Here is a 24996-nt window from a genome sequence, read left to right on the forward strand (position 1 = left end):
TCATCTTTTTCTTTTTTTTTGTCTGAAATTCCTATAAACAAAAATACCTTCGGAGATGAAAAATGTATTTTTTTCTTTAAAATGAAAGAAAGACAGACTTAAAAAAATGTGACCATTTTTATTCATCCACGCTATAGCATCTTATAATACATGATTATAAAAACTAATAAATTATTTACATTAGAAAGAAGATAGGTTAATCCCAATCTAAATCCAAATTAATTAAACTTGCTGAAAATTACAAAGCCTATTTACACATTTAAAATAGTAAATAAAAATGTACATATGACCAATCTCACCAGAAAGGGCACCACCTGCAACAAAAAGGTATAAAAACGAATTCATAATTTAGCTTCGAAGACCTCTTTATATATCACACAAACAAAACTTATGCTAGAGAGAGAGAAAAAAGAAACAGAGGAGTGTGGAGGAACATACCCAACATAGTTTTGACAGAGATTTTCATGGGAAGTCGCTTGATTGATTAGCTTTTGAACCTGAACTTTCACAGACAAACCATGCTCGACTTCATGAGAATCTCCTCCGAGTAAGTTATTATGATCAGCAATGGGATTGCTCGGAATTGCAGACGACGAGAAATCACGGCCCGTAAGTTTATGACTCATACGTGCCATAACCACTACGGCACGTTCGTTTAAAACTTCATTAGCATCTCCAAGCATATTCACAGCCTGAAACAATCCAAGCATTAAATTTAAAAAGTCCCCTCTGTAAAAAAGAAAAAAAATATATATAAGTTCAAAGATTTTCGAAAGAAACCTGAAGAATCTCTTTCTCTCGAGTACTTCTTTGAGGCTGGGGAAGGTCCATATCTGTGGGATCTTCATCTTCTTCCTCAGGCTCAACACCAGCAGGAGCATTGGTGTTGTTGTTACCGAGCAGTGCTAATTGAGGGACTTCATTGAAATTGAAAAGACGCCAATTGATTAAAGGATCATGTACAAACGCTTCCATCATTGCCATTACACTATCTTTATTGGTTCTGAGAACTTGCATAACGTTTTCGCAGGTTGAGCGGAAGTTTCCTTCGATGCCACTGACTTCCATTGCTTTGACAAGCATTCTTGTCAAGCGGAATGGAACCTAACAGTATTTAAACAATCCTCACATCGGTTCTTTGATACTCACAATTTTAGCAAACAAGTATATGAGAAAATCAGAAAAATTAATACCTTTTCAGGAAACTTCTCTCTATTCATGGAAGCCTCAAAACAATCTCCAAAATCAATATGCAAGATTTTCCCACTGCACAGTTAAAACCATTGATCAAGAAATATAACCAAAAGTTATACATGTAATGTTTTAACATTTTATCAGTTTTGTGTACCTGTATCTATGGAGCATAAGGTTACTTGGGTGTCGATCACCTAACCCAAGAATATAACCAACCTGACACAAAAGTAATGCAAGAAGTTCATTTTACTCGCGAGTTTAACAACCGAATATTTTTAAAATTTGATGCTACACAAGCAAAGAACAAAGGATGAAATCAGCTACATACCATACTCATAACTGCCAAACTTCTAGTATAGTTTGTTCTTCTTTCCAGCCAGACCTCTGACGAGCGACTTTTTAACCAGAGAACCTACCAAGAAGGAGAAAAATTGAAGCAACTTGTATTCCAAGGTAATTTACCCAAAATAAAGTTACTAGAATAAGGAAATTGAGTACCCTGGATAGATCATTTCCCTCTGTGTTTTCAAGAGCATACTCAAATACTTCAACCTTTGCTATGAGCGGTAGATTGTCATAATCTGGAGCAAAACTCAACATATGCTTCTGTTCTTGATTAAGAATGATCTGAAATTTCAGAAAGGCAGGCGTAAGAATCACCGTACATTGCAGATAGTTTCAGGAATAAAAACCTTAGTGAATAGATGACAAACCTTTCGCGCATCTCTGTACTCTCGTATAAGATGGTGCAGGGTATCGCAGTTCGGAACCCATCCAATGAGTCCACTGTTGGGTGATAGTGGTATTACAGAATAACGTTGGATGGAAAGATCTTTTTCTGCTGTTTTTCTGGAATTCTCAAGCAACGTGTTCACCAAACCAAAAAGCTGAAACACAAAGAAGAGAAAGACATAGATGTGATCATGTAGCTGAAAACTGTATATATGTGAAGCGCAAAACTGAAACTCCAACCGGAATGATCAGAACAATTTACAACTGATTTATTTGAGAATTACCTGCATAACCCGCTCATCTTGCCTTAGATCTTCATGTCCCTTCAACAAGAAGGCGTAGTCCTCACCATCGTTTCCATGAATAGTCAATTTCCTTGGTCTTTGTTTAGAAGTTATGACAACAAGTTGGCGTGAAAACGATGATATTGTCACAACGGGGGCATCTAATTAGAAGACAACAGAAGTATGAATGTAAGAAATGAAGCCTAATAACATAAATCAGCCAAGGCAAACTTTGCAGTTCCGTATAATGTTACCTGCACGATATGTTCCAGGAACTGCTAGCTCTAAGTCACGGCATAGTAGCAACTCAGGTGAAACAGACTATTTAACAAATAACATGCCAGTCAGATTAGAGCTCAAGAACAAAAAGGAGAGAGAGATGCAAAGAAAAGGAGAATCTTATTACTTCCAAATCCAATGTCGTAAGACTGGCTAACTGTTTGTCAATCCGTTTGAAAACATGATAGTAAAGATCCCAAGCCTAATGAAGATAAGGAATTGAAAAGAAAGACATGTCAGTTCCCGTCCCTTTCCTAAGAAGACAGCAAACACTCACTGAAAATTTGTTTAAATTTCTGATCACCTGTGTAAGTTCAGCATCTTTCCCAGTTTTCTTGTAATTGAGACAGCAGTCATGTGCCTCTTTTAGTTCATGATGGTATGCCTGCATCAACAATATACTAACTTAAGTTGCTGACACTAAAGAACATTGTAAAGTTCACATATAACTTTCACTGAGATATGTGAGACAAGAAACACTCCACACAGTAATAATCTGATTCTATCAAGGACAACCTGGTTGATTTTAATTCTTTAAAATCCCATTAAGGAAAAAATGGCTACAAGTTACATTGCAAAAAGAAACTAGATACTGCAATGCTGTACACCCTGTGCTAAAGAAAGATAAAATTATAAATAACATAAACACTTTCAAATACCCAATCCAGGGATTGACATGTCCCTACCTCTATAAATGCTCTTTCCTGTATGGTCGTAGTGTCCTTACTTGCACCTTCTTTGAGCATGTCATGTAAAGGCTCAAGCACTTTCAGCATTCCTTCAATGTTATGTTCACCAAAATACAAGCGACTAGCTTCTTCTAATGCTTCATGCCACATTTCATGCCAAAGTATGGCAACCCTGATAAGTTCATGTGATACAAGTTGCGCCTGTTTTTGTCGTTGTTGTAGGGGTACAGGAAGGGAGTTACTAATTAGCTTAGTTAAAATAATATATTTCAATAAATTGACACAGAAGAGATGACTATTAACCTGATCCACAAGTGCACCACTGTGCTGGCGGACTTGATCAACCACCTCTTGGGCTGCAGCTCTCCGGAGATTGCTTATTGATTTACATGCAACGAGAAGGGGATACATAAGTGCCTGAAAGCATTTGTAAAAAAAATTAGTCAAGCAGATATTATGCATCCAAATTATGCGATAAAATTGACAGAGGAGAACATTATGTATATCTCTTAATTTTTTATGTTAATACTGATAAGATTTATAAAGTTTCTAAAACATTGCAGACCTGTGGGTGGTTTTCGCCAATCCGGATGAGAAGAGACTGTATCAGTTCCCTGACAGCACGATTATTTGAATGTATCCTAGCAATTATTTGAGGCAGCACAACAAGCCAGGTGTTAATGTTGACATGACTGAAACCTCTCTGCAATGCTGTTTGGACGTCAGCTGTAGCTCCATGGTTGAACCACAACGTGAGAAGACGCAGTATGTCCTATGGAAATAAGACAGACGGGGAAGATAATTGAACAGACTACCAACAAGTATATGGGAAATAGCAACATGGAAAGAAAGACCAGTTTGTTTTGTGTAACATGGAAAAGCCATGGATGCATACACGCTTTACCTGTAAACTATCATCAACTCCTTTGGCATTTGCTGCACATGCTATAGAATGAAAATATCCAGTGACAGCAGAAACAACGAACTGTGAAGCAATTTGACCTCTTGAAATGTAATGCGACATCACTGCTGTATTGAATAACGCCCATGTGTGCCATGCTTTAGCCCATTTTGGAGCATATAGGGTAGATTTGTCAAACGCATCACGAATTTCTGAAAAATAGCATATTTTATCGCCTAAGTGTTATGGTCAGACATAGTTTGATTACACTTGCACAGTTAAAAGCAACTATAGTTAACCTTCAATAGACCCATCATTCAAACCGGAAGAAAGTGCCCACTGCCATGTTCCCAATTTGAGATTTACTCGTGCAAGAAGTGGAACATATGTGCCCTTGCTAGATACCATACCGGCCTGTATGTCAGATTGAGAATGTGGCACATTTGAGAGTTCCCTCGTCAGAATCTAGGAAAAATTAAATTAAGATCGAGGTAAGATATAACATGCCCGTCCAAGCAAAAAAGGGGAAAATGTGAGATAGAGAATAAACACAGATAATGATAGTAGCTAACTGGTGTGTGACATACCTGCAGCTTCGTAAACGCCTCTTTGCGCTTACGTTCCTCTCCAAGTGACCATTGGTATTTTAAGTATCCAAGCATCACTTGTGGAGGTCCGTGATATTGCATGTTTTCTGGCGACATTTCTGGATCAAACTACAAAAGAAGGTCCCAAGTTAGACATAACAGAATAAAGCTACACTCTTGGTAGAGAAAAGTCTACAAACAAAAGGCAAAGGTCAAGACCGGTAAAAGCTTGAGTAGAGTAGACTTCGCCTGACTGATCCTCCCACTCTTCCGACAAAGTGAGGCAAACTTGAGCCAAGTTTCAACATCTTCTGTAGGAGGCAGCACAAGTGCCCGGACAGCCAAAAGTGCTTGCCACACCTGCACAGTATTTGGAATGCAAATTATTTAGAAAGTATAATATTACAAGGTACAACAGAGATGATTTCATAAAATCCCAATGACTTTCTTTGTTTGGATACTTTTTTATGTACCTACGATGATTCAGGTTCTGACTAATGGTCTAGTAAGAAGCTACTTTATAAATCAACAGAAGGAAAATAAATACAGCAACGCGAAAAAATCAATTTGATCGTAGGGAGGATTCATTTACTAATGTCAACGTATTGCAATATTTGATGCTTAGAGAACCAAATGACTCGTCATTCACTCAGTGGCTCAACTAACATGGTAACATAAGAAATAATATACCTCAACATTACGCTTGGATCCCTGAATCCGCTGAGTCCACATATTACGAATTAGAGCTCTTCGTTCTTCGGCAATAGTATTCCCCACGGGCAGCGTATAATATTCAATTACCTATTATCAATACAACAGGAAAAGAAATAGAAAGAAACAAGAAACATTCATCATGTTTATGCTGATACAATATATGATCAAATAAACATTTAGCCTTCCTGTTTCCCCTTCAATCCTTGGTGATTAGGGAGGTGTTCAGGAGAAGGAATTTTAAATAATTGAGATCTAACCTCCTCTAGTTCTGACAGCTGCTGAACACGAACCATATTGCTGTATGCACGCTCATAGCTCTCCAAAACCTGTAGAAAACGCAAATACAGAAAAACATAGTCATTTACAAGTTTTTCTGTCTACATGAACTAAGAAGGCAACTGTGGTGATTACATGATGCCTCTATTGCAGAAGCTTATGATAGCATGCACAGAATGTTGTTTATACAGAGTTCAACATGTAACTACGACGTCAAGATTGTATCTTCCTACTTCCAAAACCACATGCCGTACACATATAATTTCAAAGACATAATGGAAAAGGCTGATACTAGTTACACATATTTTTGTTGATATACTTCCATTCCCTTTGTCCACAACAGATGTGACATAGATATTATCAGCAAAAGTTAATATGAAAATACTGCCAGAAAGGAAAGAAAATCTACCAGCGCTGCGAGTTCTGTGGCGAGACATTTTCTAGCTCTTTCCACATATTCACGAGCCTCGTCGTACTAAAAAAAAATATATATATCCACAGACACACATACGCAGAAATAAGTGTCTGCAAAGAGATTATATGTAAGCCAGATATGATTTAAAGTACAAAAGTATAGGTCGAAATGTACCTTTCCCCTACGAACTAACAGAACAGCCCTGAAAAATGTGCCATTACTGCTCCCATCGCCACTAGAAGCAGGGCTTGCTAAACCCCGAAGCTTTGTTTCATCACCATCATCTAACCGAGACACATATTCTGCCATTTGATCCCACTCTCCCATATTCCACGCAGCATTTGCAGCCTAGTACGGTTTAAAAAGACATTTATGTAAATATGTAGCTGTATCACTGAATGTAGCATAAGCAGAAGTTACCAACCATTGGTGCCATTTCCAAACGTGCAGATGGCTCAGCAGGACTCCAGTACTCTTTGCAGAGATTGTTGAGCTCTTGGTATCGTGCAAGTGCAGCAAGACATCTCATTTGTCCTACAGCGTAGTCAATAGGCTACAGATTCAGGACATTTCATGAAAGGGAAAAAGAAGCATCATATCAATGTTCAACTAAAAATGTTAGATTGGAGAAAAATGCATTGAGTTTTGTTCTGCTAACTTGTAAGAATGTTATAACCCACAATTCTCTATGAACTACTAATTGAATATCGACCAGAAATGCCCATACTAATTAGATAAAAACATTACAGAAGACAACAAATCGCAGTAAATCCTCCCAAAATAATCTTGGTTACTACAGACCTAATGTGGCTTCTAATACAAGATGAGGATTTGATGTTTGAGATGCTTTCAAAGTGTACGCCTTGAGTGCATCATCCCATCGCTGCAGCTTCTCATACCTAGAAACAAACACTGTTAGTTTTTCAACTGATTAGGATCAAAGCATGCGACCACAATCATGTGTCAGCGTGCCTATCAAACAGAACCCAAAATTAGTGCATCATGATTCAGAAAATTCATGTTACCATGATTCTTTTAGTTGCACATCAAGATGTTGTTGAGCATAGGTTAGTATACCGACAGCAGCCTATGACAAAGAATCCCAACCAATCAATAATGACAATATCAAAGACAGTGATAGTGACAGAGATATTCGAGATAGGATGCATAATACAGTGTACCTCATGTTGGTGTAACTGATTATTTATGTGTATAAGAGCCTCGACAACAGCAACTGGATTTGCATCCATCCTCCTGGATCGTGGACCTTCAAATTCCATCTCTTTATAATGCAGAGCTTTGGCAAAAACACGGCACTAAAAAATTGGAAAGTGCACCATCAACAAGAAAATCGGATGAAAACTTTTATGAAATGAAAGAAATACCAAATCTAATTTAACTAGGGAATACATGACGCAAACCTTTTCAGCCAGAGCCCCCAGGAGACGAATATCAATGGGAAGAGGCTTCTCATCATGTTCCATAAACTCTGCCTAAGAAGAGTAATGAAAAAATCAAGCACAAGTGACGGTACCAAGTAACAGGTTGGCACAAAGGTAGGCTGATTTTGATTCTAAATGTAAGACTATTTATCCAACCTAACGTAATATAGGTTAAACGAAAAGAGTATAAGCAGAAATGTGGATTTATATTAGATTAAATTGAAGTTACACATCATGTTTCCATAAACACTCACAGATTGTTCGATTTATGGTTTTAGCAACAAAAAAAGGTTTTTACATCCTTCTAGTACAATGGCTAACACTAACAGGTGCAATCACTAAAGAAAAGGTGACCTAAGCAATTTTTGTTTCCAGGCTTCGAAGATGTAGTCAACTCATTACTGAACACTATCGACAAAGCTAAAACACAAACACTCAATAAGCACAACTATAGTCCATAGCTACAGGAATCAAGTTTGCTGTTTGATAGCCAGTGACTCAATTAGTCAGTGTCCTATTTAAGTTTTCTTAAAATTTAACGAAGAACATACCAAATTGAGTAGTGTTGCTAAAATCTCTGGAGGAATATTTGGAGATGAAAAGGCCATTTCCAAGCTCCTAACTAACTGCTTTTGGCTAGACTCGTTTAGCTGTGCCCAGCAACTGACAAAACCAGCAGCAAACAATTCTCTCCCGACAAATGGCTGCAAAAAACAATCATTAAAATGAATACACTTTTTAAGAGAGGAAAAGAAAGAGATGAAGCACCTGCAACTGAGCAAGTTTTGCACAAGTTCTTAATGCTGGAGAGGGAGACTCCTTAAGTAATTCAATACTAAAATGTCTCATCCATTCCTCCCAATCTTCCTTGGTGCTACGTTGAGAAGCTTCTCCAGCTGTCCGTAGTCTACCATCATTAACCTGTTCGACAGATTATCAAAGGCATAAGTGACAGTTTAGCTTGTTCAACGAAAAGAAAGACTAAAGAAACTAATTAGAGGATCATGTTAAATCAAGCATATATATAGTTTTATTTGTTTATATAAGCTGAAGGAATGTCCACAGAGAAGAGGAAACATAAGGGGCATATTTACAAACTCCTTTAAGCAAATGGCTCAGGCCTAAGACTGTGCTTCAATGAATGTACATTGCTATAGGTGATTAGGTGAATACCCACCCATCATTTAGATAAAAAAAAAAAGAAAAAAGAAACAAAACAGAACATTCAAGCTGTTTAAAAGAAAAGCCTTATTCAGCTAAGGAATTCTACATTAGAAAATTACCCAATATTTGCCTCCTTCACAGTATTCTAAAACACTACCAAGGGCAAGATACAGAGACACAATGAAGTCATACTATAATAAATATGCCCTCAGCTAGAAAACTACCGACCAGAAAATTGTACAATGTGAGTATAATTATGGGCTCAACTTTGAAATTGATAACAAAATTGTAACACATCAATAATCTGTTATGTAATTCTATACGATACAGAAAAGAGTACCTGATGATTCCTGTCATTTCCTTCTTCGAAAGGATCGATCTCATTCTCAATTACAGGATCCCTGATAACCTCAACTGGTAGTCGCCTACTTAATTGTTGAGTTGCAGTTGTAGCTACAATCAACGGTTCACGTCTCCGCCAGCGAGCATGAATTTCCTCAAATTCTTTGTGCTGAAAAAATATTGTACAATTAGATCTAACAGACATAAGCATACACAAACGAAATTTATACACATACACGATATAAATTTTTTTACTAGCTAATGCAATTTTATTTAAAAGATAGTAAAATGCAAGACCCGCAATCGATGCTTCAGCAAAAGCTTGTGAATTGATTCAATGAATATGGTAAAGTCCTCTCCAAGTGCATGAGCCAAACAACATAGAGCATCAACAGCATCTTTCCGCAACTCATCATTCTTCCTGCAATTACAGAAAATACCGCATAAGAAAATTTACACAAACTGAAATCACAAGTAGGTTTAGGAAAACATGAAACAAAAAACCATCAGAAAACAAATAAAGAAATTTGCTAACATTGCGAAGTTCTAAAAACAAATACTTATGGCCAGAAAAATTTATGACTTAGCAATATAAACAAATCATGGAAAATAGATTTGTAACAGTAAGCAATGACGAAATGAAAGCTAATGACTAATGAAAAAATAGTATTGCATTGCCAACTCTAGGATGTAATGGATTTCTCATTTCAAATCCACTATCCTTATTGGGTGAGCAAAAATCATTTTTTTTTTTAAATGAAAGAGACACAATGCCTAGGTTTTAAGAAGTATTGTCGTAAGACCTTACGAAAAAGTAACCAATACACTGTTTTACAGGTAGTGAAATCAGCATAACTCACCCATCTAATACCAGCTTCAAGTGATGCACGAGAGCGGAGATATGACCAGTAACCTGAGGATATATACCGATAATTAAAAAGGTAGTTCAAGAAGCTTAATATGGAATATTCTTTTGGATCAGCATAAGGAAAGAAAATAATAATAAATAAACAAAGCTCCTAACCTGAACACACGGGATTACTCTTGTCAAAGTTTTTATTGCATCGCGTCTTATAGCTACAGGGGCATCTACTTTAAACAATCGAATAAGGGCAGGAAGGAGTAAATGCATATGCTCATCAAGAGTTCCTGCACATATGGACTAGGGTCAACCATCAGAGTGAAGTCTGGCCATGGTGAGAAAATAGAAATTACAGGAGCAGATAACCTGACTATTAAAAGATACTATATTTAAATATAAAAAATGGAGTAATTGATAAGAAAAAATTATGCATATCATAATCAAACTACTTATATCATCTTAGACTACACAATATGATAGTGTGAAACTCTTTACCTTCCGGTAAAGTACTTTATCCATTAATAACTAGAACTTGCATGATAATACAAAATGAATATGATGATGTCAAAAGAACACAAGTACTACTGACCGCCAAACACTTCGAGTGTGTGGAGGATATCCGGAACATAGATGTAATCATTAAACCGCTCGGCGTCACCTAATACTTGAATGAAACATGGAAGGATGACTGGAAGATAAGTTCTGAATTCATCATTAAGTGCCAAGCAAAGATGTTCCAGTAGATGCAGAACCTGATTATCAATAAGAGAGGCGAAGTACTCTCCATAAGATATATGTACGTAAATCAACAAGAAAAATAGCATACTCTAGGCAGCATACAACTTACCGGAAGACCACGAGAGGGCCGTACGGGACCTGGCAAGGTGAAGGATGACCATAGTTCAGAGACTAGGGAAAGCAGCTCTGGCAGATACTTGCGTATGTGCTGTAGACAGGTAACATAAGCTATGATTTTTCACGACGACAGTCGTATTTTGACCACAACTGAAATATTAAGGTGGACATACCTGCCGCACGATGGAAACAAGAGTCCCAAGACCCCATGTAATAAAGTCCTTCAAGTTCTCATCAGATGTTCGAACAGTGTGAAAAAGCTCAGGTAAAACCTTCCAAAACAGAGGTGGACCCAACCCAACAAATTACCAAAACATAAAACAGAGATAGCATTGATCGAAAAGTTGCCGGAGATACAATATTCTATACACCTACCTTTGGCAGGTAAGGCACACATCCCAATCCCATTGACTGACCTCGCAAAACAAAATGTGATAAAGTTGTAACTTGCTCATTACAATTCCAACACAAGCTTATTCTAGAAACAGTCAAGATGGTCTTTCTTACCTTGAAAATGATCATCAAAGATCTAACAACCCTTTTGTGATAACTAAGAAGTGATGCATCTCTAAGAATTCGCATAAGCGAGTTGATAGCAACCTATAACAAAGAGAAAAATAAAATTAGCACAATTCAGACTACAATTGCTAAAATATCACACAAATTAAGAACTACCGTTGAGTAATAATCCTCAGATGTTGCAAATGATGGCCGGAGTTCTACAGGTAACTCATCAATTGATGGAATAGGTTGACCTGAATCACCAGTGCCGCGTGGAACTTCACCATGTGATCCTGATAAACTTTGTTGGTTACGTTTATGCACATGAGGATCCAAAGCACCCATAATTCCAAGAACCTGTAGATATAACCATGTTTATCACACAAAAAAATCTACTAGAATAGAATAGAATAAAAAGTATTTCTCTAAAGCTACCTTGAGCACTTCTCGTCTGGTAGACCACACTAAGTCACCCTTCAGCAATTTCAAGAGTAAACCAAGCAACAATGGGTATTCCTTGTATGGAGTCACAACGTACCTACATTAACAATGCAATGAGAGCCATAGATAACACGTAGGGAGGATTCTAATTTTCTGGAACTCCCTTCATTTTGTACTAGTTATGTGCACAAGAATTAGCACATTACAGCCATGTTCCAAGCTATATGCAACATGCAAGTTGATTACCCCACTGTCTACAAATGTCTACAACTTCATAAGCATCAACTATATATATGGTTAAATATCTAGGTAGCATATTATACTAGGTATAGGTAAATCAATCCTTTTGCATGACAAAGAGAGAATAACAACTCATGACAAGTTCCGACACAGAAAGGCAATATTCTTTCTCCGTGAATAGTAAGCCATCTCAGGAAAGATGAAAAATAAACCATCACAAAGATCTACCGCAGATAGAAGAACTGGCTAGGGGTAATAATTTTTTCATTTCTAGAATTTTCTCACTTCTAGTAGTTCAAAAGATAGACATATGACCAATTCTGAGGATAGCACAGGCTATTACCAACCTAATCAAAAGAGATACAAGCTCCGTTTATGTCAAAAATTCATTTGGAATCCAGTATTTCAATCTAGTCAGACAAAGCTTTTGCCAATCAAGATAGTACAATTTTCTTAGTTTACAAGTAAATTAGCATGTTCAAAATTGACTAGTAGCATTAGCAAATAAAACAAATAGGCAGTTTTAAGTCCTAAATGAAAGTAAATATCTCATACCCTGTACTTTGAACAACTTGACCAAGGGTAGAAACAGCCACCTCTCGTTTTGCTACAGCAGCTCCATCCATTAAAGCTTCAACAATCAAAGGCATCAGCTCCGGAATATATTGTCTCATTGCCAAGCCACCCTGAGCAAGCAACGCAAAGAAAAACAAGAAGGGGAATGTCTTAGCCAAACAAAATAAATAACAGCACTCGGGAAGGTTATAGAAATACCAACATTCTGGAGACCAAAAACAAAAAGACAATATTAGACTCTGAGTACTGACTAGGTATTTGAAATTTGAAATACACTTAGCCACCACAGATAGGAATAGTCAAAATCAGACTGCAACTTTAACATGAAGCAACAACACAGTTATGTTTGATCGGCACCAAGTATAGAAACTAAACCTTACCACAATAATATATCAACTTACCACTCTTGCAAGATCCCCAACAGTTACGAGAACTCCAGTGACAATGTTATTATTAGCATTCAATCCAGTTCCTTCACTAAGTCTTGCAACAAGTGCCTAGAAAACAAGAGTTAGAACCCCATGTACAACAATTATAGTCATACTATCTAAGAAGTAAAGAGAAATTAAACCTTTTGGACAGGAGCTACGTATGGAAGAATGAGCCGTTCACAATTTCGAACTAAACAACCAAGGAGTTTTGCACTTTCTTCTCTGCACTTGTTATCTGCACTGCTGACATTACAATTGAAGTCAATGCAACATATACTTCTTAATAGGAAACAAATCTTCTTTAAACTAAGGAAAGTTGTAGTTACCTCAGCTCAAGATACGTTAACAACTGTATAAGATGGCGACGAAGTGCTGGAAGTACGTATGCAGGATTTTTTTCAGATAACCTCCCAGCAACTGAGATGGCATATTCTCGGACATCAAGGTCCTGTGGAACAGAAATATTGTAATATATGAATTGAAGTGGCTCCATTGGCTAGGACGATACAGTCGCCAGGTAGAGCGAAACATAAGCCAAGCATTCTATCAAGTCAACAGGGATGCCAGACAGATGGATTTCGTGCATCTTCCAACAAAAGGCATTCATTCCATCCACAAATCATCCAATTAAGTTATCTCAACTGCACTTTTCCAGTACAACTTAATAAGTAACACTGTTTTGTGACACAATAGAAGCTAATTTAGTAGACCAAAAGTCCATCAACGTCTTGGTATCCAAAATTTATGTAATAGGGGGAGTAATTAAGTACTAAAACTTCATGAACCCAAGAAACTGGATTCCAAAAAGCAATACACAAGCCATACATCATTCACCCAAGAGAGACAAATAGAAAGATCTGTAACAAAATAGAATTGAAGTATTGCGTATAAGCTGCTACTTTACTAAAACAAATAACTTAATCATACCTCATCATTTAAGGAAGCAAAAATGGCAGTCAAACTATCAGCCTGTGCTAGATAATCATCGAAACATTGGTTGCCATATAAAGCAACGAAGATAGACTTGCGAACAGTTACATCAGCATCCGCAACAGCTGTCCTAAGAAGTTTTTCCACAATCTGCAGAACCCAAAGATCATTTCAGGCAAGCAGAAAACAGGAACTGCTACTGGTATTGCAGTTACAAATGTCATCACGAAGCAGACTTAACATACTGGAGTTCAGACTTGGAAAATAATAAAAAGAAACCTTTTTGTAATGAGAAAAGGCGAAATGAAAGACAAGCAAAAAGAAAAATTGGAATGGGCATTCAGAATTCATATTAAACCTCTTCCACAAGGCGCCTTCGTCTTCCCCCTGCTCGTGTTGACCTGCTTGACCCAAATTGTGTGACGCCAGATAAAGAATTTGCAATTAGTCTGCAACAACACAAAGCAGCATCTTTTCTTGTGGTTGCATCCTCATCATCCAAATAAAGAACAACTGACTCCCGAGCAAATTCAAGAAGATCATGCCCCTGCCAGAAATCAAAAGCTCAGAGACAAAAACAAAAATCATATTCTTTAGAAACTGTATCAGCAAAGAGCACCGACCTTGAAATTGAAGCGAGCAAGAGTCTGCAGTGCTAGTTGAACTTGCGCTGAACAACTAGAATCAGAAGACTGTGGTGCCATGCCCACTGTACTACCTCGGACAACAGTAACAGGAGGCTTTGTTTGAGAATAATGGGATCTTGAAAGAACCAACGAAATGCAATCTAGAAGCCGATCTTGTACAGTTGGCAGCAAAGAAGGAATGCTGAGACCCCAAGAATTATCAGCATTAGAAATATAAACAACAATGCATGTAATAACAAACTTCTTTAGTTCAACCTTACCTGATGGTTATCTGATCAAGAGCGTCAACAAGTGTAGAAGAGAGACTAGCGGAAAACATAACATCTAGAAGATCTCGAACATGAGTTTCCACTGTGGATCCCATTGCCTTTGCGATATTACCAACACAAGCCACAGCCTCAAGCAAAGGTCTACCTTTACGTGGAGCAATCTACAGGGGAAAACGTAGTCAACAAAATCACTTGTCTTGTTCAGTTTTCAAAACTTAGACCCAAGATAATACTTCAAACAAAAGTAGTAAAACGTATTAAAAAGAAAAGGAAAAAAAAAAGCAAAAACAAAAACCATTTGACCCACCGCATCCCGCAGATGAGACATAATTGTCGGCAAATAGTGGATAAGCTCACCATCCAAAGCACCAGCCATTTCCCCAAGGGCAATGAACCCACTGGCTCGTTCAGCCGGTATTCTTAACACAGTAAGAATATGATTCATGCATATCTGTAAGAATTAATTCATGTCAAGTTTCCAGCTCAATTATGGGGTTTTGGTTTTAAGAATCTATCAGTCACTTACCGTTAAATAGTTTGTAACAAAGCGGTCGCGAAGAAAGTGCGCAATGCGAGGCAGTAACGAGGTGATGCTAAGGCGAACAAGACGATCACGATGTTCAAGGTATCTAAGGACAATTTCGGCAACTTCTCTATACCTAGACATCATGAACTCACCTGTATTCCTGCAAACCAACTCTAGCATTAAGCCATAAACTCTATCACACAATATGCCATGAAATCAATCTGCTTATAACAGAAAACAACACAATCTTCGTCTTCAAGAGTTTGTTCAGGTATACACTGAGAGTAGAGGACTGTACATGAATTATCTTTTTCTTTAATTATGGGAAGTACAATGAATACGATGACACACAAAGATAAGGAGCATCATGGGGACTAACAAGTTCTTCTACGTACAATATTTCAGAATCAAATTTGAGTGTCTGATTAATAGAATGGGATGCTTTCGAAATAGACAATCACTTTTATATTTACCTCAACAGCTCCCCCACTGCAAGTAAAGAACCATGAATACTATGAACCGGAGCATTTCTGCCCAACCCATCCTGCGTAGCTTCAAACATTCGATAGTACCTGTAAAAGCCAAATGAAGAGAAGATCAGTTAACTTGATTGAATATTTTAACAAGCATTGGCAATGATATATTTACATCCAGTAGAAAGTCTGCAAGTCAGAGAACATAATTCAACTTGACCATAAATAGCATAAATAGCTGATATAAGTTGCTTATACACAATAAAATACACAAAGTAGTACTTAAATGAGGGTCACCATCTAACAGAATTGCAAATGAAAGTATTGCAACAACAGAGAGAAAAGCCTCGCATAAAAAAATATACCAAAAATACCTAAGGAAAACATTTAAGGCACTTGATAAGTTAAAAGGAGAAGAGAATACAAACCACTGCACTCGCCATCGAGTCTCCCTTTTCTCAATAACACGAAGGCAAGCACGCAACGCCTCAACAGCTCGTTCTCGCACTTGCAACTGGGGATCCCTTAGTGCAACCCAGATAGCATCCACAAATTCAGGGACATGAACATTAAAGACAGTAGAAGCATTTTCTGCCATCTCCTGCAATGTTGCAAGAAAATAGTCATATCCGTATTAATCTACTGGATTGAAAAGTTATCCTCACTATCATTTTCAACATCCATAATCCAATTTATTTGATCACAAATATCTTTCTGAGAAACCATAAGAAAAATAAACATGCGTTCCTGCAGCTTATTTAAAGAGTAGGACAGCTGGGAAAATCAGGATACCTTTAATATTAAAACGGCGGCAAAACGACGATATTCCACCCTGTCTACGTGAAGCCAATCAAAAGCTGTTTTCATCTGTGAAAACGAGAGAAGGAGTTGAGAAACTGTGACGGGAGCCAGTGATAGAAAGGGGAGAAAAAACAACAAATCGAACCTGAAACTCCACTTCATCTGAAGTCATTGCTCCACCTGCCCGAGCAAGGTGGCCCAAAACTTTACTAGCAAGCACCAAGATTTCGGGATCACGCTTCAACTCGAATACCGTCCTCATGTAACCCGCAAACCTAGAAACCTTAGTAGCATTCTCACCAAATCCAATCTCCGTCAACTCATCAATGGCTCTGAGAGCACCCATGTTTTCAGCCACATCCGTGCTCTCGATTAAATTAGCAATCCTATCATATAATTGTTCCATGAACCTAGAGGAAGCTTCACCGCTAAGATCACGAACTGCTTCCTCTACATGTTTCCTAAACGCTAAAGGAGCTCCCTCCTGATAAAACAAACAAAAATCATCAATCATTTGCAAACATCAGATACAAAACCGAAAAAAAGTCGCATACTTTACAGAAAACAACAATCCACAAATTGCCAGACCTAGACTGGCTATTAGAACTTTAAAACAAATCGAATTTTGCATAAATAAGAAGAGAGAGATTCCTTCATACAAGCAATAAAAGGAAGAGGATTGTTCTGGGTTTAAACTAAAGCATCAAAAAGGAGAATACTTTACAATGTTCTTCGTTACCTTAGGATTACCACGGCTGCAAAGGTCAGCGATGACACGGTTCAAAGTGTCAAAGCTTCCGCCGCCAGAAGAGGTGACTGCAGGGCCACAAAAGCGGTGCGATTGGGACGGGGAAGCCATGGATGCAGGCCTTCCAGCCACAAAAGATTGCGACGAGGTAGACATCGCTGCAGGGCCGGTCCAGCCGCAAAAATCTTCCAAAAACCCTAAATCTGAGCCCTTTTGTTTGGTGTTGAACAACACTGGGTAGAGAAGAGTATGTACAGAGGAAGAGAGAGAGGTATCTTCAACACATCATGCGTAGAGAGAAGCCGAAGATCGCAGAAGAAAAGAAATTAGGAATTTTGCTTTTTCTTTTTTTTCTTTTTTGTGTAAACAAATCCAACACTTAAGTGCTTTTTAGCTTTTTTAGGTTTTTGCCTTGTTCTTTCAATTCAGACAAAGTCCTTGGTAAATCATATAACTGAAAGGTTTTTTTACCAAGAGAATAAAAACTTACTGTTGTAGTGTGTATATATATTACATTGACTAGTTAAAAAAACTCTTCACATTCAGTCTTCCCAATAACATATACAATAATATCTTTACTAAAAATATAAGGATGTGTCACTTGTTTGAACAAAAAAAAAAGACTTATGAATTTGTCATTACGACTAATTGACAAGATATAAAAAACAGACATAAATAAATTGTTCAGAATCAGATCATATTTGTGGGATGTTCTAGTAGTCAAATATTATTTTGCCGGAGGAAAGCTAGTTTGCTTGGAAATAATTGGAAAACATCATCATAGGATAAGCATATGTATTCATTCACTGGGGAAAGGAAAGGATCAAGCAAGGTTTGCTCTTTCAACCACAACAAGGACAGCAACGACATGTCTACCGTCTACGACAGCATGGTCAAAACGGTGAAAACTAGATAAGCCCTTCTGAGGATTTTTTAATTTCTTAATCAGTAGCAAGTAACATCAATATATGAGTTAGTCGTAGGAGCTTTTGGTTTTATATTGCAGTGGTTAATCGGCTCTTCCACTATGGGGATGTCTAGCTCCTTTGGTAGAGCATCATCATCATGGTAATATATATTCTTGGTTGGTATGATACTTGCGCAAAATACTTTCTGATGCATGGAATCTCTCGTTAGGGTCATCAGTCATGCATACTTGCTAGAGGAGTTTGCGTGCTTAATTAATTTGATAATTTAATAAGAGTTACGATTATATATGAAACAAATTAAACTGCTACTGCTATTTTTGTTGTTGCCACAATTAAGTGTTTCACTTTGTTTTCAATATCCCTCCTTCGCAACTCCTTGCTTAGCAAGCGTGATCCGTACTGTGAAGATAGAACATATTGTCATATAGATCGGTATTGGATTGTCCAAGATATGGACGATTCGGAGGATTCGATCCCATGATAACAGTGAATCGAAGAAAAATTAAGAGATTGTTTCGAGATAAGGTTACAAAAGACGAATCGAAACAAGAAGATCAAAGAAATGAAGAAATTCTCATAAATCGAATCGTGAACACGAATTGAAAAATCACAAAGACGGCTAAGAAACAAAAATAACGATGAACGAAAGAAGATGAAGAAGAATTAGATCAGTCGATGAAGAACTCATGATGAAGAAAAATACCATATCATATTCAGAGAAGCTCTTATATCGAGAGAGAGAGAGCTAAAGAGTAAAGAGAGAGTGAAGAAAAATAAAGTGTATTACACATTTTCCTTGATGAATACAATGTACAATATTTAGTATTTATACTAAGTATACATTGACTCAGTAAACTATATTATAAGAATGTTTTATACTATATCCAAGTATCAGTATTCATGATAAGCAATGCATATGAAAGCTTTTCGTCTTCCTCACCTACCGGTGGGTTGTTTTGCCTTTACGTTAGGGTTTGTTTGGGTTCTTCGAATTAATTGACCAATCCATGGGGTTGCCCTTCATTAGTACATCTTTCCCTAACAATAGACTGTTGTAGCAAAGAATGTCAGAATTTGAACCAAATATAATACTCTATAAGAAGCTTGATTCAACCAATTAAGGATAATGATGCCAACTAAATACATGCGTGCTCCAACTTTTGGGAACAGCTCATCTAATCTAAACAGATACTACTACTTACTTACTAATTTATCAAATTTTCCTATCAGCTCATTTTAAAATTCAAACCTAAATATTTTCAAAATAAATTTCCAACTAATGCACAACTTCGGCTAGGCGTGTACTTCAACATTCAACAACAACAAAAGAACATAATAAACTTTTTTTTTTTTAGCTAAGCTTGCCATCAATATATGTATATTTGTTTTCCAATTGGAAAATGCATGGTACATTTTACAAGATATTTCAGGTTTAAACAAATATATTCAGATCTTACAATAAAGATACTGCAATCCTATTTTCACTCATTTTCTAAGTAAAATAGTAAACAATTTAAAACGTGTAAAATACTAAAATGTCAATAAAACAACAACAACAACAACAACAAAAAGTTACATAACAAATAATAATTTTAAAACCACCAAAAATATGTAATATTTTTTTTTTTGGAATATACACATGTTGATTTTTCTTTTATATGTTTCCAGTCAAAACAAAATCTACCATATAAACAACATAACCAAATCCAGAAAGTTATATTAAAAATGTAGAAGACAGAACATCAATATTCAAAAAAATTAACTAAAAAATCATTAATAGGAGAAAATAAATATAAATATACTAATATATAATGACATTTGAAGATTATGAGAAATAGAATATTATATATCATTGACATATCTGGAAATTAACAGGTGAGGTTTTTTGGCTTTTGCCTCCACCAAATCTGTCACATAATATTTGGAAAATGGAAAATTATAAGAAAAATCACAGCTATATGCCAGGCTGTTACTTTCTCGCCAATCTTCCCATTTTTTATAGCTTTCTCTCTTTAATCCCTTTTCTTATTTCTTCTACTCCAATTCTCTCTTAAACCCTAAATCTGTTAGGGTTTTTAGTGTTCGCTCCTCTGCTTTGCTTCTCTCACTAATTAACATTCACCGGAGAGTTCATACAAATTCACAATGGATCCATGCTCTTTCGTACGGATCATCGTCGGTAATTTGGCGGTTAGGTTTCCGATATCACCGTCGTCTTCGTCTTCCTCATCGGGACCATCTGTTTCCGACGTATCCTCTGGTAATTGCTACTGTAAAATTAAGTTCAAGAGTTTCCCGCGGAAGATTGTTTCTGTTCCCGTCCTGTTGCGAACTGAATCGGAGTCGGAGTCACGGTGTTGCTTCTCCGGTAACGTATCAACCGTCGCTGCTTGCTTCAGTCTGAGCAAGTCTCAGATCGAGACGTGTCTTAAGAAGCCTAAGTGGAGTGTTCTCTCCGTCGAGGTTTACTCTCGCAGCGGTGCTTCGTGTGGATTCCTCGCTCCTTCCGGTGAGAAGCTGATTGGTCGGTTCGAGGTTTCGCTTGATTTGAAGGCGGCGGAGACTAAGACGTGTTTGGCACACAACGGCTGGGTTAGTTTGGGCACCAACTCGAAGAAGAAGAATAAGAAATCCGGGTCGGATCCGGAGTTCCACGTAAGCGTACGGGCTGAACCCGACCCGAGATTTGTGTTTCAGTTCGACGGCGAGCCCGAGTGTAGCCCTCAGGTTTTTCAAGTCCAAGGAAGCACAAAACAAGCTGTTTTCACTTGCAAGTTCGGATTCAGAAACTCCGGTGACCGGAATCTCAATCCCAGGTATGTAAATTATCAAACTTTATACTTATCATTAGAAGCAGAGCTTTTGCTTTTTTTACTTAGGTTTAGAAACAGAGCTTTTGCTTTTTTTTACTTAGGTTTAGTACCAGTTATAGAGTTTTGACCAACCATATATATAGAAGCTCTTGCAGTATTGCTTTGGATTTATGCACAGTTTAAGTACATATATCAGATTTGTGATGATTCTAATATGGGTTGGTGTTTGAATTTTGCAGTTTATCGTCGTCATTCAAAAGTGGAAAGGAGCTGTCTTTGAAAGAGAGAAAAGGTTGGACGATAACAATCCATGATCTCTCTGGCTCACCAGTGGCTATGGCTTCAATGGTCACACCTTTCGTACCATCCCCTGGTTCTAACCGCGTGTCACGGTCTAGCCCTGGAGCTTGGCTAATCCTCCGACCTGATGGCTACACTTGGAAGCCATGGGGTCGCCTCCAAGCATGGCGTGAACCAGGCGTTTCCGACGTTTTAGGTTACCGTTTCGAGCTTTATCAAGACGGGATCGCCGTTGCAGTCTCTGCTTCGTCGTCCATCAACACAAAACTTGGCGGGAGTTTCATCATAGACGGATCAACCACTTCTACGACTGCCCCTCTGACTATCTCGGAAGGAAGTTTCGATCTTTCGTCCCGGTCAAGCGTTGGATCATCGAGAACCGGTTCAGGATCCGGGTCGGATTTCGGGTTGTCACTTCCTCAAGCGCAACAGAAGCTGGGGTTTGTGATGTCGACGAAGGTGGAAGGGGTGGAGAAACAGAGCAAGCCTAAGGTGGAGGTAGGTGTGAAGTACGTGACATGTACGGAGGATGCGGCGGCGCACGTGGCACTAGCAGCGGCGGTGGATCTAAGCATGGATGCTTGTAGGCTCTTCTCTCGTAAGCTAAGGAAAGAGCTGAGACAGCTAAGTCGCGAAGCTGTCGTTTGATGTTTATCGCATTGTTTGTAATCGTACATGAGATAGAATTGGTCTTCCACTCACTAGTTGTTTTTTTGTTTCTAGTGGGTAGATAAAAGACTTAACTATTTTTGAAATGGGCCCTCGTGGACTTTATCTTCAGCTTAGTGTTTAAGCCCAATGTCGTCTTTATCGTCTTGTATTTATTTTAAGCTCTTCCTCTTCTCTGTAATGCTTATCGAAAGATCAACAAAACAACATTATCTTCTTCTTTTTCTCTGTTAGTCACGTTGTTAATGTATCATTCTTGTTAAGTCACAAGACAAACCCGGTTCTATCAATTAGTTAAATATCTGAGTCAAATATATTGATTAGATGTTTTTTATTGTTTATATTGATTAGATGCTAACACATGCTAAGTCTAAATTTATTAATATAGTTAAAAAAAAAGTGTAAAAGTTCCTAACCTCTCTGAAAATATATATACACATAACTAATTATAAAAGAATTCCTATTGTATCTTATAAAATGTCTAGATAATATTAGTATACGTAGGTAGATATATTAGAAATAATCCCCAAAATATTATCATCATTAAATAAGGAAAATTAAGGTTACAAGTAATCTATCTTATTATTTTTGCAACTCTTTTTTTGACCACCTATGATTAAAAATTTTTTTGACTATAAATACCCTTCATATTTAACTAAACACTCTATTATCATTAAAGTTAAATGGGACAATTATTCTGACAGGTCGGTTTAAAATCTTTTAATTACAACCCGATTGGAGTAAATGGATCTAACATTTGATACAATGATTATTACTAACTTCGTATATAAAGGTGATAATAATCATCTTTCCTTTTATAACTACAACAGAAAATATCTATTGGTTATTAAAAAATACAGCGTACCAAAGGGCGTAATGATCAGTTTAGTATTTAAAAATCTTCTTTTCTAAGTATATAGATAACACCTTCCCTATTATTAAGCACACGCACATCTATATTAATTTCACAATCAGAGAATATTCAATTGATTTATTCTATATTAAGAAACAGTATTAACTGCGTCCCATAATTTTAGAAACAATATTAACTACGTCGCATGATATTAGGAGTTTATGCTAACCAGATCTTTTGATTGAATGTTACTTTCTATTGTATATGACTGTGCTTTCCAAATCTTTCAAAAATTATATTATATTGTATTTTTAAAATATGTTGACTCATTATAGCAAAACTCGACGTGAATGTTTTTGATAACTACGTTGCATAATTTTAATTTTAAAAAGATACTGGGTTGTTGCAATTGAGGGTCTTGCAAAATAAAATAAAATTCTGATTTAATAACTTGAATAGTTGAATAATCGTAGGTTTTCTAGGAGTATGATAAGATTAATGTTCTTTTATGAATATGGAGTTTTAAATTTTATTTTGTAAAAAATGATGTGAACACACTAATGTATAATTTCTTAACAAAAAAGTCCACATAAATAATTAGGACCAAAATTTAGTAACTTGGTAAAGTTTGAGAATATAGTTAGCATTAAATCGGAATGAAATTTATTCCTATAAAGAAACAAATTTAATTTCGCAATAAAAATGATTTTGAAGCCAAAAAATCATCATTAATGTTAATATATATGTATATATATAGAATACCAAATGTTAATCAAAATATTAAAAATCTCCTATAACTAAGGTAAGTTTAATATTGTATCAGAAAATTTTAGATTAAAATATACAAGCAAACAATACTCATTTATTACAATTCCCATCACAAAATTCGGTTTTGGTAAGATATGTTTAGATTAGGAGAACACATAAGCGTTTTTATTTATAACCATAAATCATAAAATCAGAACTGATTAAAGATTTCCTTATTATTAGTTAAAGATCGAGTAAATATAGGAAACATAAACTAATTGCTACACAAACATTCTCAATCACACCTAACCTTATTAGCAAGGATCTCTATAAATAGTCTGTCAACAATTTACACAATAGAAAAATCATCAGAGCATACACAAATTACTCATAGAAATTTCAGAATAAACTTTTATGTTATTTTCTACATCTAAATATACGATTGTTTATGTGTCTCTAATATGTAATATAGTACAATAGACAGATTCATTCTAGATAGATCTTCGGTTTCAGGCTGTAATGTATATCTCTAAAATAAGTTATTGTTTGTTCATATCTGTATTGCTCATCTTTCTTCTTCATTTATCCTTTGTATTTATAGTTATTTTCTGAGTTCTATATATTCATTTTAATATTAATTTGGCATGAATGAAATATAGAAACAATGACGAAATTTAAATGTAACTTCAATTCCATTTATTCCAATTTTATTTTCTTCAGAGAGTATATACAAATATTATTGCATAAAATTTTCCTTTTTTTATTTTGCTTTTGGGGAATTGTATTTGTTTGTGATAATCTGAAAAACCAAAATAATGGGTTAGTTCTCTCTAGCTAATTCTACCAAAAAAAAGTTCTCTCTAGCTAATCTTTATTTTCATCCACTTATTGTTGATCACAATACATATGTGGCTAAAAAATAATGGTAGGATAGATAAAACAAAGATATAAACAATTATATTACCTACATGAAATATATCTTTTTTTTTAAAAGTTTAAACAAACGTGAAGTTTGTTTTAATACGGTTTAGAGCAAATCAATTCTCAAAGTAAAAAATAAAACAATTGCCAAAGACTTGGTTCTTTATATTTTCATAAGTAATAAATCATATCTCATTAATTAAAGTTTATATCTTGGAGTACCCAACTCTTCCAACTTGAATTTTAAAGTTTTTGTTTAGCAAACAAAAATAAAGTTAATACAGTTATAATTTTAGTGGAGTTACCAAATTAGTCATATTTCTTATTTTAAAATGTATAAAAATGTCTATAAAATTTTGATATATGATGATAACTTTTACTGTTTGGTAGTCATTAAATAAGTTTATTATATTGATTATACATCTTAGTATAGTCTATTTAGAGT

General features: G+C 36.2%; 2 protein-coding genes across 2 annotated transcripts; one reads left to right on the forward strand and one right to left on the reverse strand.

The window, feature by feature from the left end:
* Positions 1 to 98: 98 nt before the first annotated feature.
* On the reverse strand, positions 99 to 17669 carry LOC17897805 (serine/threonine-protein kinase TOR). The gene is made up of 56 exons (XM_006306507.2): positions 17311 to 17669; positions 16717 to 17055; positions 16563 to 16637; positions 16199 to 16371; positions 15771 to 15869; positions 15298 to 15457; positions 15079 to 15222; positions 14763 to 14932; positions 14479 to 14683; positions 14214 to 14402; positions 13853 to 14005; positions 13252 to 13373; positions 13066 to 13165; positions 12896 to 12991; positions 12474 to 12604; positions 11673 to 11775; positions 11412 to 11594; positions 11244 to 11336; positions 11112 to 11147; positions 10910 to 11008; positions 10729 to 10827; positions 10471 to 10633; positions 10044 to 10168; positions 9880 to 9932; positions 9317 to 9440; positions 9018 to 9188; positions 8282 to 8434; positions 8065 to 8217; positions 7493 to 7564; positions 7253 to 7387; positions 7097 to 7158; positions 6873 to 6970; positions 6496 to 6605; positions 6246 to 6419; positions 6066 to 6131; positions 5638 to 5706; positions 5357 to 5467; positions 4886 to 5026; positions 4667 to 4795; positions 4379 to 4544; positions 4083 to 4291; positions 3744 to 3950; positions 3482 to 3595; positions 3176 to 3379; positions 2794 to 2874; positions 2617 to 2691; positions 2465 to 2531; positions 2211 to 2371; positions 1908 to 2081; positions 1693 to 1821; positions 1523 to 1606; positions 1349 to 1410; positions 1194 to 1266; positions 781 to 1104; positions 439 to 692; positions 99 to 314 (listed from the first exon to the last, which is right to left on the reverse strand). Exons 1-56 carry the CDS (start codon positions 17473 to 17475, stop codon positions 296 to 298), a joined length of 7446 nt encoding a protein of 2481 aa, XP_006306569.1. The 5' UTR covers positions 17476 to 17669; the 3' UTR covers positions 99 to 295.
* A 2724-nt stretch (positions 17670 to 20393) lies between these two features.
* On the forward strand, positions 20394 to 22166 carry LOC17899416. Its single transcript, XM_006307396.2, has 2 exons — positions 20394 to 21064; positions 21301 to 22166. Exons 1-2 carry the CDS (start codon positions 20394 to 20396, stop codon positions 22007 to 22009), a joined length of 1380 nt encoding a protein of 459 aa, XP_006307458.1. The 3' UTR covers positions 22010 to 22166.
* The last annotated feature ends 2830 nt before the right edge of the window (positions 22167 to 24996 follow it).

This window comes from Capsella rubella, unplaced genomic scaffold (genome assembly GCF_000375325.1).
Source record: "Capsella rubella cultivar Monte Gargano unplaced genomic scaffold, Caprub1_0 scaffold_1, whole genome shotgun sequence".
NCBI classification, from domain to species: Eukaryota; Viridiplantae; Streptophyta; class Magnoliopsida; order Brassicales; family Brassicaceae; genus Capsella; species Capsella rubella.

Bases quoted from the DNA above. Each gene is read 5' to 3' on its own strand.
- LOC17897805 (XM_006306507.2), bottom strand. From the start codon at position 17,475: ATGTCTACCTCGTCGCAATCTTTTGTGGCTGGAAGGCCTGCATCCATG. The intron at 8,435-9,017 runs GTACTCTTTTCT...TCTGTCGAACAG, and splicing joins GAAATGACAGGAATCATCAG to GTTAATGATGGTAGACTACG. The intron at 3,951-4,082 runs GTAAAGCGTGTA...TTATTTCCATAG, and splicing joins GAGTTGATGATAGTTTACAG to GACATACTGCGTCTTCTCAC.
- LOC17899416 (XM_006307396.2), top strand. From the start codon at position 20,394: ATGGATCCATGCTCTTTCGTACGGATCATCGTCGGTAATTTGGCGGTT. The intron at 21,065-21,300 runs GTATGTAAATTA...TGAATTTTGCAG, and splicing joins GACCGGAATCTCAATCCCAG to TTTATCGTCGTCATTCAAAA.